General features: G+C 45.6%; 1 protein-coding gene across 1 annotated transcript in view; it reads left to right on the top strand.

The window, feature by feature from the left end:
• The first annotated feature begins 5,712 nt into the window (after nucleotides 1–5,712).
• dnah2 (dynein, axonemal, heavy chain 2) overlaps nucleotides 5,713–15,817 on the top strand; it is a 503,144-nt gene continuing 493,039 nt past the window's right edge. The window contains exons 1-3 of the mRNA XM_063048700.1: nucleotides 5,713–5,792; nucleotides 13,578–13,721; nucleotides 15,674–15,738. Coding sequence (XP_062904770.1) covers nucleotides 13,592–13,721; nucleotides 15,674–15,738 — 195 coding nt within the window. The 5' untranslated portion in view covers nucleotides 5,713–5,792; nucleotides 13,578–13,591. The remainder of the gene's footprint in view (nucleotides 5,793–13,577; nucleotides 13,722–15,673; nucleotides 15,739–15,817) is intronic.

The raw sequence follows: 15,817 nt of genomic DNA, 5'->3' as shown, positions 1-15,817 counted from the left end.
GACTGGAGCAGCCTGTTGTCATGGGGAGAATGTACAGACTGGAGCAGCCTGTTGTCATGGGGAGAATGTACAGACTGGAGCAGCCTGTTGTCATGGGGAGAATGTACAGACTGGAGCAGCCTGTTGTCATGGGGAGAATGTACAGACTGGAGCAGCCTGTTGTCATGGGGAGAATGTACAGACTGGAGCAGCCTGTTGTCATGGGGAGAATGTACAGACTGGAGCAGCCTGTTGTCATGGGGAGAATGTACAGACTGGAGCAGCCTGTTGTCATGGGGAGAATGTACAGACTGGAGCAGCCTGTTGTCATGGGGAGAATGTACAGACTGAAGCAGCCTGTTGTCATGGGGAGAATGTACAGACTGGAACAGCCTGTTGTCATGGGGAGAATGTACAGACTGGAGCAGCCTGTTGTCATGGGGAGAATGTACAGACAAAGCAGCCTGTTGTCATGGGGAGAATGTACAGACTGGAGCAGCCTGTTGTCATGGGGAGAATGTACAGACTGGAGCAGCCTGTTGTCATGGGGAGAATGTACAGACTGGAGCAGCCTGTTGTCATGGGGAGAATGTACAGACTGGGGCAGCCTGTTGTCATGGAGCGAATGTACAGACTGGAGCAGCCTGTTGTCAAGTGGAGATTGTAGAGACTAGAGCAGCCTGTTGTTATGGGGAGAATGTACAGACTGGAGAAGCCTGTTGTCATGGGGAGAATGTACAGACTGGAGCAGCCTGTTGTCATGGGGAGAATGTATAGACTGGAGCAGCCTGTTGTCATGGGGAGAATGTACAGACTGGAGCAGCCTGTTGTCATGGGGAGAATGTACAGACTGGAGCAGCCTGTTGTCATGGGGAGAATGTACAGACTGGAGCAGCCTGTTGTCATGGGGAGAATGTACAGACTGGAGCAGCCTGTTGTCATGGGGAGAATGTACAGACTGGAGCAGCCTGTTGTCATGGGGAGAATGTACAGACTGGAGCAGCCTGTTGTCATGGGGAGAATGTACAGACTGGAGCAGCCTGTTGTCATGGGGAGAATGTACAGACTGGGGCAGCCTGTTGTCATGGGGAGAATGTACAGACTGGAGCAGCCTGTTGTCATGGGGAGAATGTACAGACTGGAGCAGCCTGTTGTCATGGGGAGAATGTACAGACTGAAGCAGCCTGTTGTCATGGGGAGAATGTACAGACTGGAGCAGCCTGTTGTCATGGGGAGAATGTACAGACTGGAGCAGCCTGTTGTCATGGGGAGAATGTACAGACTGGAGCAGCCTGTTGTAGATGGTGGGAAATGTACAGACTGGAGCAGCCTGTTGTCATGGGGAGAATGTACAGACTGGAGCAGCCTGTTGTCATGGGGAGAATGTACAGACTGGAGCAGCCTGTTGTCATGGGGAGAATGTACAGACTGGAGCAGCCTGTTGTCATGGGGAGAATGTACAGACTGGAGCAGCCTGTTGTCATGGGGAGAATGTACAGACTGGAGCAGCCTGTTGTCATGGGGAGAATGTACAGACTGGAGCAGCCTGTTGTCATGGGGAGAATGTACAGACTGGAGCAGCCTGTTGTCATGGGGAGAATGTACAGACTGGAGCAGCCTGTTGTCATGGGGAGAATGTACAGACTGGAGCAGCCTGTTGTCATGGGGAGATTGTACAGACTAGAGCAGCCTGTTGTCATGGGGAGAATGTACAGACTGGAGAAGCCTGTTGTCATGGGGAGAATGTACAGACTGGGGCAGCCTGTTGTCATGGAGCGAATGTACAGAATGGAGCAGCCTGTTGTCAAGTGGAGATTGTACAGACTAGAGCTGTCTGCTTAAATGGGCAGGACGTACAGATTGGAGCAGCCTGTTGAGATGGGGAGAATGCACAGACTGGAGCAGCCTGTTGTCATGGGGAGAATGTACAGACTGGGGCAGCCTGTTGTCATGGGGAGAATGTACAGACTGGAGCAGCCTGTTGTCATGGGGAGAATGTACAGACTGGAGCAGCCTGTTGTCATGGGGAGAATGTACAGACTGGAGCAGCCTGTTGTCATGGGGAGAATGTACAGACTGGAGCAGCCTGTTGTCATGGGGAGAATGTACAGACTGGAGCAGCCTGTTGTCATGGGGAGAATGTACAGACTGGAGCAGCCTGTTGTCATGGGGAGAATGTACAGACTGGAGCAGCCTGTTGTCATGGGGAGAATGTACAGACTGGAGCAGCCTGTTGTCATGGGGAGAATGTACAGACTGGAGCAGCCTGTTGTCATGGGGAGAATGTACAGACTGGAGCAGCCTGTTGTCATGGGGAGAATGTACAGACTGGAGCAGCCTGTTGTCATGGGGAGAATGTACAGACTGGAGCAGCCTGTTGTCATGGGGAGAATGTACAGACTGGAGCAGCCTGTTGTCATGGGGAGAATGTACAGACTGGAGCAGCCTGTTGTCATGGGGAGAATGTACAGACTGGAGCAGCCTGTTGTCATGGGGAGAATGTACAGACTGGAGCAGCCTGTTGTCATGGGGAGAATGTACAGACTGGAGCAGCCTGTTGTCATGGGGAGAATGTACAGACTGGAGCAGCCTGTTGTCATGGGGAGAATGTACAGACTGGAGCAGCCTGTTGTCATGGGGAGAATGTACAGACTGAAGCAGCCTGTTGTCATGGGGAGAATGTACAGACTGAGCAGCCTGTTGTCATGGGAGAATGTACAACTGGAGCAGCCTGTTGTCATGGGGAGAATGTACAGACTGGAGCAGCCTGTTGTCATGGGGAGAATGTACAGACTGGCAGCCTGTTGTCATGGGGAGAATACAGACTGGAGCAGCCTGTTGTCATGGGGAGAATGTACAGACTGGGCAGCCTGTTGTCATGGGGAGAATGTACAGACTGGAGCAGCCTGTTGTCATGGGGAGAATGTACAGACTGGAGCAGCCTGTTGTCATGGGGAGAATGTACAGACTGGAGCAGCCTGTTGTCATGGGGAGAATGTACAGACTGGAGCAGCCTGTTGTCATGGGGAGAATGTACAGACTGAGGGAGCCTGTTGTCATGGGGAGAATGTACAGACTGGAGCAGCCTGTTGTCATGGGGAGAATGTACAGACTGGAGCAGCCTGTTGTCATGGGGAGAATGTACAGACTGGAGCAGCCTGTTGTCATGGGGAGAATGTACAGACTGGAGCAGCCTGTTGACATGGGAGAATGTCAGACTGAAGCAGCCTGTTGTCATGGGGAGAATGTACAGACTGGAGCAGCCTGTTGTCATGGGGAGAATGTACAGACTGGAGCAGCCTGTTGTCATGGGGAGAATGTACAGACTGGAGCAGCCTGTTGTCATGGGGAGAATGTACAGACTGGGGCAGCCTGTTGTCATGGGGAGAATGTACAGACTGGAGCAGCCTGTTGTCAACTGGAGATTGTAGAGACTAGAGCAGCCTGTTGTTATGGGGAGAATGTACAGACTGGAGCAGCCTGTTGTCATGGGGAGAATGTACAGACTGGAGCAGCCTGTTGTCATGGAGAGAATGTACAGACTGGAGCAGCCTGTTGTCAAGTGGAGATTGTACAGACTAGAGCTGTCTGCCTAAATGGGGAGGATGTACAGTCTGGAGCAGCCTGTTGTCATGGGGAGAATGTACAGACTGGAGCAGCCTGTTGTCATGGGGAGAATGTACAGACTGGGGCAGCCTGTTGTCATGGGGAGAATGTACAGACTGGAGCAGCCTGTTGTCATGGGGAGAATGTAAGACTGGAGCAGCCTGTTGTCATGGGGAGAATGTACAGACTGGAGCAGCCTGTTGTCATGGGGAGAATGTACAGACTGGAGCAGCCTGTTGTCATGGGGAGAATGTACAGACTGGAGCAGCCTGTTGTCATGGGGAGAATGTACAGACTGGAGCAGCCTGTTGTCATGGGGAGAATGTACAGACTGGGGCAGCCTGTTGTCATGGGGAGAATGTACAGACTGGAGCAGCCTGTTGTCATGGGGAGAATGTACAGACTGGAGCAGCCTGTTGTCATGGGGAGAATGTACAGACTGGTGCAGCCTGTTGTCATGGGGAAAATGTACAGTCTGGAGCAGCCTGTTGTCATGGGGAGAAAGTACAGACTGGAGCAGCCTGTTGTCAGCTCAATGCATAAAAGCATGTAGACATGGTCAAGAGGTTTAGCTGTTGTTCAGACCAAACATCTGAATTATGGAAATGTGACTTAGTGGAATGACTGGTTCCAACAGGGTGATGTTGAGTGTTTCCTGGGATTTTCCTGCACCACAATCTCTTAAATTTACAGAGAATGGTCTAAAAGCAAACAAACAAAAAGACAATCCAGTTTAGTGGGCGAAAAGAGAGTTCAGAGGAGAATGGCCAGACTAGTTCACGCTGATAGGAAGTCAGATAACCACACGTTACAACAATGGTCTGCAGAAGAGCATCTCTGAATGCACAACACGTCCAACCTTGAAATGGATGGCCTACAGCAGCAGAAGACCACACCGAGTTTCTCTCCCGCAGTAGAAGTGGCCACTGAGGTACAGTAGTTCCACTTTGAAGGAGGATGCAAGGACTGACTGGTTTTCTCTCTGCTCGCTGTGTTTCAGCGGAAACGAGAAATATGCTGTGGCGCCTCAGTTGCTCCAACCCCGGGGCGGTAAAGAGCACAAGGACTTGTGGAGGTGACTCCGTCGAACTGCGATGAATTAAGATGACAGGTTCGCCTACGGAGACCAGCTGAAGGAGATTGCAGAGTGAATGCTGAGCTAATTAATTCAATCAGCGGACTGGCAGTGCCTTGCTTCGATTCAAGCTGCAGGCTAGCAGATGGCTCAGCCCACCTGTATGGGCATAACTGTTCGAAGTCACACGCCTTTCTTCCCGGCTGGAGTGTCCGATAACATTCCCCATCCTCTGTAGTGCTCGCTCTGTCGCAGCTCTGCTGTAGGGCCAATGGACAGAGACCGGAGCCGCCAGTCAGGTGTTTAAATAAGCGAGTGGCAAAGATGCTGCCCCGGATTTAAGTACAGTACAGGCTTTCGCAACATCAGCAGGACATCAGCATGCGCGGCGGGAAACCGCTTCAATTTCTTGAAGCAGGGGTGAATTCAGTGAGTGTGTTGCTATTTCCAAATCAGAAAGGTTTTGATGAACAGTCTCAGCTACAGATGCTGCCTGACCAGCTGAGTTCCCCCAAGATTTTATTTTATTCCCACTGGGAAGTGAATACATATTGAAAACGAATATGATCAGGGAATATGATCACAGCAGTGTGAACGGACCTAGTACAGAGTCGACTGGCTGAACGGCCCCATTTGCTGTGAATTTATGATTATTGGGAAAATGAGTAAAGTCTGGAAGCAGTAGTTAGTTTAATTAGGTCAACGCATTGTTATTTGATGGCGGTGTGATGAAATCACAGTTTAGGTTCGGGGTCTGCACCCTTAAAGTACCATTGACCAACGCGTCTGGTTTCCATGGACGACGACAGCAGCAGCCAATCAGTCTCCGAGTCAGGGTAATTGACGGACGGTTAGTTCCACCTCGGCAGCACTCCTCGGTTGCCAAGGAAACAACACCAACGGACCTCAACCAACCGTGCTCGGGGTCTGCTGCCATTGGTTGAGGTGGGCGGGGCGGAGACCACAAGCTTCGGACTGATTGGTTTAGTGGCTTTCAATCTGCGGAAGAGTTGGGGTTTCCGAGGCGAAGTTGGGTTGAGCGGCGCAGCGGAACAAGGTGGGAGCAGGCTGGAATATCGGGATAAAACAAACGGTGAAACCGGGACCGACCAGAACAACGAGGACAAATCAGGTCTCAGCGCGAAATGGGTTAAAACAGCCGTTAAGCCGGGATAATAATAATAAAAAACGAATCTTAAAATTAGTTAATCTCAGGACGAACAGGGGTTAACCAGGAAAAAATAACAATTAAATCGGGATAGACTAGCAACATGGATAAATCAGGACTCGGCGCGAAGCGGGTTAAAACAGAGGTGCTAAACCGGAATTACAAAAAAAACTGGTTAAAATAAAGTTAATTGAAACAAACAGGTTGGTTAACAGTTAGATCTAGGGAGGTAAACGGGTTAAAATCAAGGATTATACTGGAAATTAACTGCTCTGTTGCGAGAAAACGTGAGGAAAATTAGCTCTGGAGGAGAGAATAATTCAAAGTTAATCAAGAAAGGCAGGTGAGGCTGGTTAACGCATTTAGTTCTAGGCCCGAGCCCGCAGTTTTGCAACATCCTCTATTCTAACTTCTGGGGATGGTGGTCCAGATGATGAGAACGGAACCATGCCTTACAGCCTGTACCCTAGCCATCGCCAACATAGCTCTAGGGTGCCCTGGTTCTAGGATAGAATCACCAGAATCACTATTGTTTGTGGCCCTAGAAGTTCTCAAACCAAGTCTTTCTGACATGCCACATGCTAATGGCATGTTGGCCTTCATAACAAGGGGAGTTGAGTATAGGAGCAAAGAGGTCCTTCTGCAGTTGTACGGTGCCCTGGTGAGACCATACCTGGAGTATTGTGTACAGTTTTGGTGTCCAAATTTGAGGAAGGACATTCTAGCTATTGAGTGAGTGCAGCGTAGGTTCACAAGGTTAATTCCCAGGATGGCAGGACTGTCATATGTTGAAAGATTGGAGCAACAGGTTGTATACACTGGAATTTAGAAGAATGAGAAGGGATCTGATTGAAACATATAAGATTATTAAGGGATTGGACACTCTGGAGGTAGGAAACATGTTCCCGATGTTGGGGGGAGTCCAGAACCAGAGGCCACAGTTTAAGAATAAGGGGTAGACAATTTAGAACGGAATTGAGGAAAAACTTTTTCACACAGAGGGTTGTGGTTCTGTGGAATGCTCTGCCTCAGAAGGCAGTGGAGGCCAATTCTCTGGATTCTTTCAAGAAAGAGTTAGATAGAGCTCTTAAAGATAGCAGAGTGAAGGGATATGGGGGAGAAGGCAGCAAAAGGGTACTGATTGTGGATGATCAGCCATGATCACAGTGAATGGTGGTGCTGGCTCAAAGGGCTGAATGGCCTACTCCTGCACCTATTGTCTATTGTCTTTTGTCTATTTTCACCTCCCTTTTAGCTGGTCAGTGCTCCTGATGAAACACTTTGTTCCAAGCACTCAGAAGATATACATTCTGGACATTTCAGTGTAGGTCCCCACAAGGTTGTTATCACAAATTTCATGATGTATGTTAATGATAATGAACCTGATTCTGAGTGAGTGGGTCTTCAGGTTCCTGATAGTAGCAATCAGAAGAGGGAATGTTCCGGATGGTGTGAGTCCTTCATGATGGATGCTGCCTTCTTGAGGCACTTCCTCTTGACGACGTTCTTGATGCTGGGGAAGTGTGTGCAGTGATGGAACTGCGGCTTTTGTTAGCTTCTTTGATCCTGTGCATTGGAGTTTCCATAGCAGGGTGGTATTTCTAGATGTTAGTTTAAAAATATATATTCTTTATTTCTAGATTTAGAAGTTTATAAAATATTGAGTGGTATGGGTAAGGGAGGGGGGTGTTGGCCATGGTCTTTTCTCCAAGGCTTGGAAGTCCAAAACTAGAGGGCACAGAAATAAGATGGAGGGGGGAGATTTAAAAGCGATTGAAGACGTAACCTCTTTACACAGAGGGTACTGTACCTGGAATGAGCTCCCAGAGGAAGTGGTCAATACAGGTACTTATAACATAGAACAGTACAGGTCCTTTGGGTCATGATGTTGTGCTGATCTTTTAACCTACTTTGAGATCAATTTAACCCCTCTCTTCTATGTAGCCCAACATTTTTCTTTCCTTCATGTACCTATCTAAGGGTAAATGTTCCCAATGTATCTACCCTGGCAGTGCATTCCATGTAAAAAAAAAATACTCCTTCTGATATGCCCCCTATGCTTTCTTTCAATCACCTTAAAATTATGTCCCCTCTTATTCTGCCCTGGGATAAAGGTCTTTCTGGGTCTCCGCTTGATCTATGCCTCTTATCATCTTGTACATCTCTATCAAGTCACCCATGATGACAGTTCTGTTACTTTTGCACCTGACCTGATCTGCTTCTCAGTGATTCTGTTGCTATGGGGGTGGGCTCTATGGCAAGCTGTCAAGAGGATTGATTTCCACCCCACTGTTTCAGTACGTTTCCTCCATCTGTCTTTCCTTTCTGCCCCTCTGATACTATCCCCAATCAGTATTGCCACACCTCCACCCCTTTTTCCTGCCTCCCTGTCCTTTGAAACACTTAACCCCTAAATAATTCACTAATATGAAAAAAGCTGCAGATGCTGGAAATGCAAATAGTTCAGCAGCCATTTGATAGCATAGGTACAATTACAACTTTGGTGCTCACAGGATCTTGTTATACACACTGAGGTGATACTTTATAATCACATCATCCTTCACAACTTCCACCATCTCCAAAGGGAGCCTATCGCTAAACATGTCCTTGCCCCCTCACCTTCCTGCCCCCACTCTCTGCAGGGATCACTCCCTCCGTGATTCCCAGCACTTATCCCTGTGAGCAGCTGTGCCCATTCACTTCCTCCCTCGCCTCCATTCAGGGCCCCAAATGAGGCAGCACTTCATCTGCAAATCTGCTGGGGTCGTCTGTTGTGTCAAATGCTCCCAATGTGGCCTCCTCTACATTGGTGAGAGCTGTTGTAAATTGGGGGGACCACTTTGTTGAGCACCTCTGCTTCATCCTAGTGGCCAAACAATTCAATTCCAATTCCCATTCTGACATATGGCTTCCACTTGTACCACAATGAGGCTACCCTCAGGGTGGAGGAGTAACAGCTTATATTCTCTCTGGTTAGCCTCCATCCTGGTGGTATGATTATTGATTTCACCTTCCAGTAAAAAAAATTTCCCTTCTCCTCCCCTCTTCTTCTATTCCCCACTCTGGTGTCTTACCTATTTTCACCACTATCACTTTGCACTGGTCCACTCTCCTCTCCTATCAGATTCCTCCCTCCCCAGCCCTTTATCTTTCCCACCCACATGGCTTCACCTTTCACCAGGCTATCCTCCTTCCCATCTTTTATTCTAGCATCTTCCCCCCTCCCTTCCTTTTCAGTCCTGAAGGAGAGTCTTGGCCCGAAATGTTGACTGTTTAATTATTTCCATAGATGCTGCCTGACCTGCTGCGTTCCTCCAGCAGTTTAGGTATAGAAGCCTTGGGTTCCACACCACCATGTTCAGGAACAGTTATTACCCTACAACCATCAGGCTCCTGAATCAGCATGGATAACTCCACACACTTCAACACTGAACTGATTCCACAAAGTAGACTCTCTTTCAAGGACTCTACAACTTGTGTTCCCAGTTTTTGTTTATTTGTTTGTTTGTTTTGATATTTTCATATTGGTTGCCTATCAGTCTTTGTGTGTAGTTTTTCATTGACTCTATTGTACTTCTTAGTTCCACTGTGAATGCCTGTAAGGAAATGAATCTCAGGGTGGTATTTGGTGACATATACATACTTTGATAATAAATTGATTTTGAACTTTTGAACTTACAATAAATTAATAGGTATAAATAGTATAACTTTCTAATATTTATACTTATTTATTTATTACCATCAAATAGTCCCAGCATGAGGAGAGCTGAAGTTAGCTACGCTGTTTCATCAAATGCTTCTTAAAGCAGGGGTTCCCAATCTTTTTTATTCCTTGCACCAAGCAAGGGCTCCACCGACTCCAGGTTGGGAACTTCTGTTGGGGAAGGGACAGTATTTATCATAAACCTAGAAGATGTTAAAAGTAGGGTTCTGCAGGGATCAGTTTTGGGGCTGCTGTTGTTTTTAATTTGCATTAATGATATGTGTAAGCATATAATGTATCAGTAAAGTTTGCCGATGACACAAAATTAGGGGGACAGGCTGATAATATTCAGGTAGCAGAATCCAGATGTGGGTAGATAAATGGCAGATGAAATTTAATGAAAGTAAATGTAAAATATTACATATAGGAAGTAGAAATATTAAATATAAATATACAATTGGGTGGTTTTGCGTTAGAAAGTGCACTGTATGAAAAGGATTTGGGTGTCCTGGTAGACCCATCACTATCAACATCTTGACATTGCATGAGGTGATTAGGAAGGCTAATACAATGTTGGGCTATATAATATGCTCTCAGTGGAGTTCAAGTCAAGAGACATTCTCCTTAAGCTGTGTAATGCACTTGAGGCCACATCTTGAGTACTGTGTACAATTTTAGTCTCCATATTTTGTGAGGGATGTGAAGACACTGGAGAGAATCCGGAGAAGGGTGACTAGACTCATTCCAGGTCTGCAGGGTATGAGCTATGAAGAAAGAGTGAAAGAATTAAATCTTTTTAGCTTAAGTAAATATAGAATGAGAGGAGAGATGATGGAAGTGTTCAAAATCATTAAGGGAAAAAGTAAAGTGCTACTTCAAAATTAACCCATCATCAAGGACATGGTAGAGACTCGTTAAAGGGAGGTTTCAGATTAACATCAGGAAGCATTTTTTCACACAGAATTTAAGAACGCATGGAACAAACTACCTAGTTGTATAGTTGAGAGTAGTACCTTAGAGACTTCCAAATCTAAACTCAATAGTTATTTCAAAACACAATGTAAATTGGAATGTGGCAAGCTTTGTTGGGCCAGATGGTCTGTTCTTGTCAAAAACGTTCTGATGTTCTAAGCACAATGCCAACTATTCCCCATCCAAAGCCAATGTGTTCCTCCATCTGGCATTATGTTCCTGTTCCTACCGTGCAGCCCCCTTACCATCAAGGACTCCTTCAAAAGGCGATGCCCCAAGAAGGTACCATCCATCATGAAGGACCCTCACCATACAGGAAATATTCTCTTCTCATTACTTCCATCAGGGAGGTACTTCCACAGCAGATAGAAGACACACACTCAGCACTTTAGGAACTGCTTCTTCCCCTTGGCCATCAGATTTCTGAGCAGCTCATGAGCACCACACTATTTTGCTCTCTTTTTGCACTAATTTATTTTTGTATTTCTTATTGTAACTTATTGTAACACTGTACTGCTGCAAAACAATGGATTTCATAACAGTATCAGTGATCATCAATCTGATTCTGATTAAAGGTTGGACTGGAATATTGTTTAAATTTGGTATTCCATTTGAGCCAGAATATAATCTCCACTGACCAAGGAGAACTTCCACAGAACCTTCCTATAATCTCAAAAAAAAATCATGCATTTGATATCAGCTCACTCAACACACTCCTATTAGATACAGAGACAGCAAATCCCAATGACCTGAAGGAGATGCAAGAGATAGTAAATGCTGGAATCTCGAGCAGAGGTGTGCTGGAGGTACCGTCTGTAGGAAGAAATTATCCTTTAAGCCGAAGTAAGTTGAGTCCTGATTAGACCTGAGATGTTAATAATTTCTTTCCTACCACTGATGCTGCTCGACCCGCTGAATTTCTCCAGCAGATTGTTTGCTACCCAAAAACTTGATGATCTGTATCTCAGAATTTTGAACATGGTGGTTATGGAATCACAGTCAGAATTATCACTGACATATGCCATGAAATTAGTTGTTTTGCAGCAGCAGTACAGTGCAAAACATTTATAAAAGCTATGTTACAATAAGTAATAAAAAATGGTCCAAAAATAGTGAGGTGGTGTTCATGGGTCATTGAGAAATCTGATGGCAGTGGGGAGGAAACTGTTTCTAAAACATTGTGTGTTTTTCTTGCAGCTCTTGTACCACCACCTTGATGATAGTAATGATAAAAGGGGATAATGAGGGTTCCTCGTAATGGATGCTGCCCTCTTGAGGCATTTCTTTTGGAAGGCGTGCTCAATGTTGGGGGAATATTGGGTCAGTGACTGCTTTATTATATCATCTCTTAGAGTTGTATCGATTCAAGGATGGCTCCTGCAGATTAGAAGGTGATTGGAGCAAAGTCAGGGGTATGCTTTTACACAGAGAGTAGTTCCTGCTGTTTCAGGAAAGAAATAATGGTGCACAAGGAATGGATAAAGCTCCCTCTTATGTAGACAAATTGATGATAAAAAACTGAGCATCAATTGTAGCATGTTAGGGTGTCAGGAACTTCCTAATATGATGCTGGTGGCGTGCATGCACAGTGATTAGCACAATGCTTTACAGTACAGGCAACCTGGGTTCAATTCCCGCCACTCCCTGTAAGGAGTTTGTACGTTCTACTCATGACCACATAGGTTTCCTCCATGGTGCTCCAGTTTCCTCCCATAGTCTGAAGAGGTACCTGTTGGTAGGTTAATTAGTCATTGTAAATTGTTTGTGATGAGGCTGGGGTTAAACTGGGGGATTGTTGGGTGGCATGACTCAAAGGACCAGGAGGGCCTACTCCACTCTGTATCTCAATAAATAAATAACTGGTACAGAAACTGGACTGGCGAACGGGAAGGCTCTACAACAGAAGTCAAAACTGCCCAACGCGTCACTGGCAACAGCCTGTCCTCTATCAAGGACGTATATACAGAAATGTGCTGGAAAAAGGCCAGTACCATCATGAAAGATCCCACACACCCTGCTTATGGACTGTTTGTTCCACTCCCATGAGGGAGGAGGCTACATAGCATCCACACCAGGACCACCAAACTTAAAAACAGTTACTTTTCCCAAGTAGTAAGGCTGATCTCCACACCCCCCACCACCACTACTTTATCAATTTTTGTCAGTTACCTTATGTACAGCACTCCCATGCTTAGCATCACTTTATGGTCATACAATCAATCTATGCATATAAGCTTTCTGATGTATGTATTGTGTTTTAAAATTTTTTTTATTATTGTGTTCTTTACCTTAGTGTCATTTTTATATGCTGCATGGGAATTGGAGTAAAAATTATTTTCTTCTCTTTTATGCTTGTCTACTTTAAATGGCAGTAAACTATCTTGAATCTTAATTTCTACACTTTCCCATCCAACATTTCCTGTGGCAGGAACAAAGTAGCAAAGTAATTTGTTTTATAATCTTGTGATGCTGTGACTGGTGAGATGTCCCTCTGACCCACGATATTATGCTGACCTTTAAACCTAATTCTTCCCCCTTACATAAACTTGCGTTTTTTTCTATCACCCATGTATCTAAGAGCTTTTTTAAATGACTCTAATGTACATACCTCCAACACCATCCCCTAGCAGGGTATTCCGCACACTTGCTCTGTGTTTTAAAAAAACAAGAACACTTACCTCTGACATCCCCCTATACTTTCCTCCAATCACCTTAAAATTATGCACCCTTGTGTTAGCCATTTCCACACTGGGGAAAAGTCTCTCACTGTCCACTCTATCTATGCTTCTTGTCACCTTGTACACCTCTTATCAAGTCACCTCTCATCATCGTTCACTCGACCTGTCCTCATAAGACATTCACTCTAATCCAGGCAGCATTTCTGGTAAACTTCCTCTGTACCCTCTCTATAGCCTCCACATCCTTCCTATAACAAAGTGATGAGAACTAAACATGATCAGGGTCTAACCAGGGATTTATAGAACTGCGGTAGTTGATGGGGCATTATGGAATGTTGGCTCATCTGTGCTAGAGATGAGCATGCGCTCTTATCTCAAAATGTTTCTGTCTCATAGGAAGGTGCACAAGCATGAATGATGTCACTGCTCCTTCGCGGTTGACCAGCATGATTCTCAGCACAGGATCGTCTGCTACGTCACTGAGGTTTGGAACGGAGCGTAGCCAAACAACTGAGGCAGGAGAGAGCAGTGAGAGTGCAGGTGGGGAATGTGCAGCTTTACTGCCTTGTCATGGTCCTCACTTATGGTCAGCTGGTAGACCCTTCACTTGAGTGTTACTAGTACTTCATGCCAGTTTTGTCCCAAACTGTCTCTCGGGTGTTGTTCATGGAATGCCAGCAGTCCCCTCATGCCCTAACTGTGGTGAGAATATCAGTCAAGATTTTTAACATCTGTTAGTATCTACCAGCTGGAGATTTGGTGTGTGCATACAGCACTAGTGGTCTGGCTTCGATTCCTGCCACAGTCTGTAAGGAGTTTGTACGTTCTCCTCATGACCCCGTGGGTTTCCTCCAGGTGCTCCAGTTTTCTCCCACATTCTAAAGATTAGGGTTCATGGGTTGTGGGCATACCATGTTGATGCTGAAAGCATGGCAACACTTGTGGCCTGCCCCTTGGTACATCCTCGGACTGTGTTCATCTTTGAATGAAAACTGAAACATTTCACTCTATGTTTTGATGTATATGTGACAAATAAAACTTACCTAATCTAATTCTAGTTAATAACCTTGTTACCTTCTTAGAGAGATACAGCACAGAAACAGGTCTTTCAGCCCATTGATTCTGTGCTGATCATCAACCACCCATTTACACTAATCCTAAATTTTATTCTCCCTACATTCGCATCAGCTCCTGAACAAACACAACCAGGGTTAAATTACATTGACCAATCTGCACATCCTTAAGATGTGGGAGGAAACAGAAGCACCCCATGTGGTCACAGGAAGAGCTTGCAAACTCCGCAGAGATAGCACCCAGGTCTCTGGTGCAGTGAGGTAATGGCTATGCCTGTGCCACGTCTGAATGTTCTATATTCTGCTCTAGTTCATGGGATTTGAACACAAATATCTAGATCAACACTGCTAAAGCTTTATCCGATACAGAGGAAATGCTCACTGTTTTGTGGGGGGGGGGGCGGGTAAAATGGGAGAATTCAAAACTGAGTTTATTAGAACATGGAACAGTAGAGCACAGTGACAGCCCCTTCAGCCCAGAATGTTGTGGCAATCCAATTAAATTAGTCATCAAATGGGCAATCTAACCGTTCCCTCTGTCCATATCCTTCTATTTTCATTACATTGATGTGCCTGTCTAAATTTTCCTCAGAAGTCTTTAATGCATATGCCTCTTACCACCACCCCAGGCAGTGCATTCCAGTCACCCACCATGCTCAGTGTAAGAAAACTTCCCCTTCACATCCCCATCTAAACCTCTTGCACTCAGAAGGTCTCAATTTATATAAAGTCTCAGTTGAAGTCCCCCATGAGATCAACCTTATTGTTTATGCACCTTTTCTTAATCTGCCTGCATGTCTGTTCCTCAATGTACTGGTGACTATTGGGTGGTCTGTAGTACAATCCCATCAGAGTGATTACACCTTTCCTATTTCTGAGTTCTACTCATACCGACTTAGTTGATGAGCCTTCTATTGTATCCCCTCTGAGTGCAGCTGTGATATTAGTAGTGGAACTTCCCCCCACCCCCCAACCGTTTTACCTCCTTCTCTGTCTTTTCTAAAACTTCAAAGCCCTGGGACATTAAACATCCATTCCTGTCCCCCTCTCAACCAAGTCCCTGTAGTGGCCATAACATTAATGTCATCTGCACAAGCCCATGTGTGCACAGGTGCAATGAAAAACTTGCTTGCAGCAGTATCACAGAGACATAACATCAGATAAGCTGTATTCACAAGAAAAAACAAATGTTAAACATAAATCATGAATATTTTTAACAAGAAAGAACAATTAGAACAAAAGCGACAAAGCCCATCTTAGTGCAAAATAATTAGTCCTGATGAAGGGTTTCGGCCCAAAACTTTGACTGTACTCTTTTCCTTATGCTACCTGGCATGCTGGAGATGCTACCTCCAACATTTTGTGTGTGTTGCTTGAATTGATATCTCATGTTTTGCTGTTCTGATGTTTCTTAATAAGGTGGAGCTGAAGAAAATACAAGCACAGATGTGCAGGAGCAGATGGAGATGGAGGCATCTGACTTGGTAAGACTTGCTTTCTCATAGACCTGCAGAGTCTTCCAACAGCCCTGGGTTTGGTTTAGTTTAGAGATACAGCACAGTA

This window comes from Mobula hypostoma, chromosome 5 (assembly GCF_963921235.1).
Source record: "Mobula hypostoma chromosome 5, sMobHyp1.1, whole genome shotgun sequence".
In the NCBI taxonomy this organism is placed as follows: domain Eukaryota; kingdom Metazoa; phylum Chordata; class Chondrichthyes; order Myliobatiformes; family Myliobatidae; genus Mobula; species Mobula hypostoma.
This window is presented reverse-complemented; position numbering and strand designations above follow the sequence as displayed.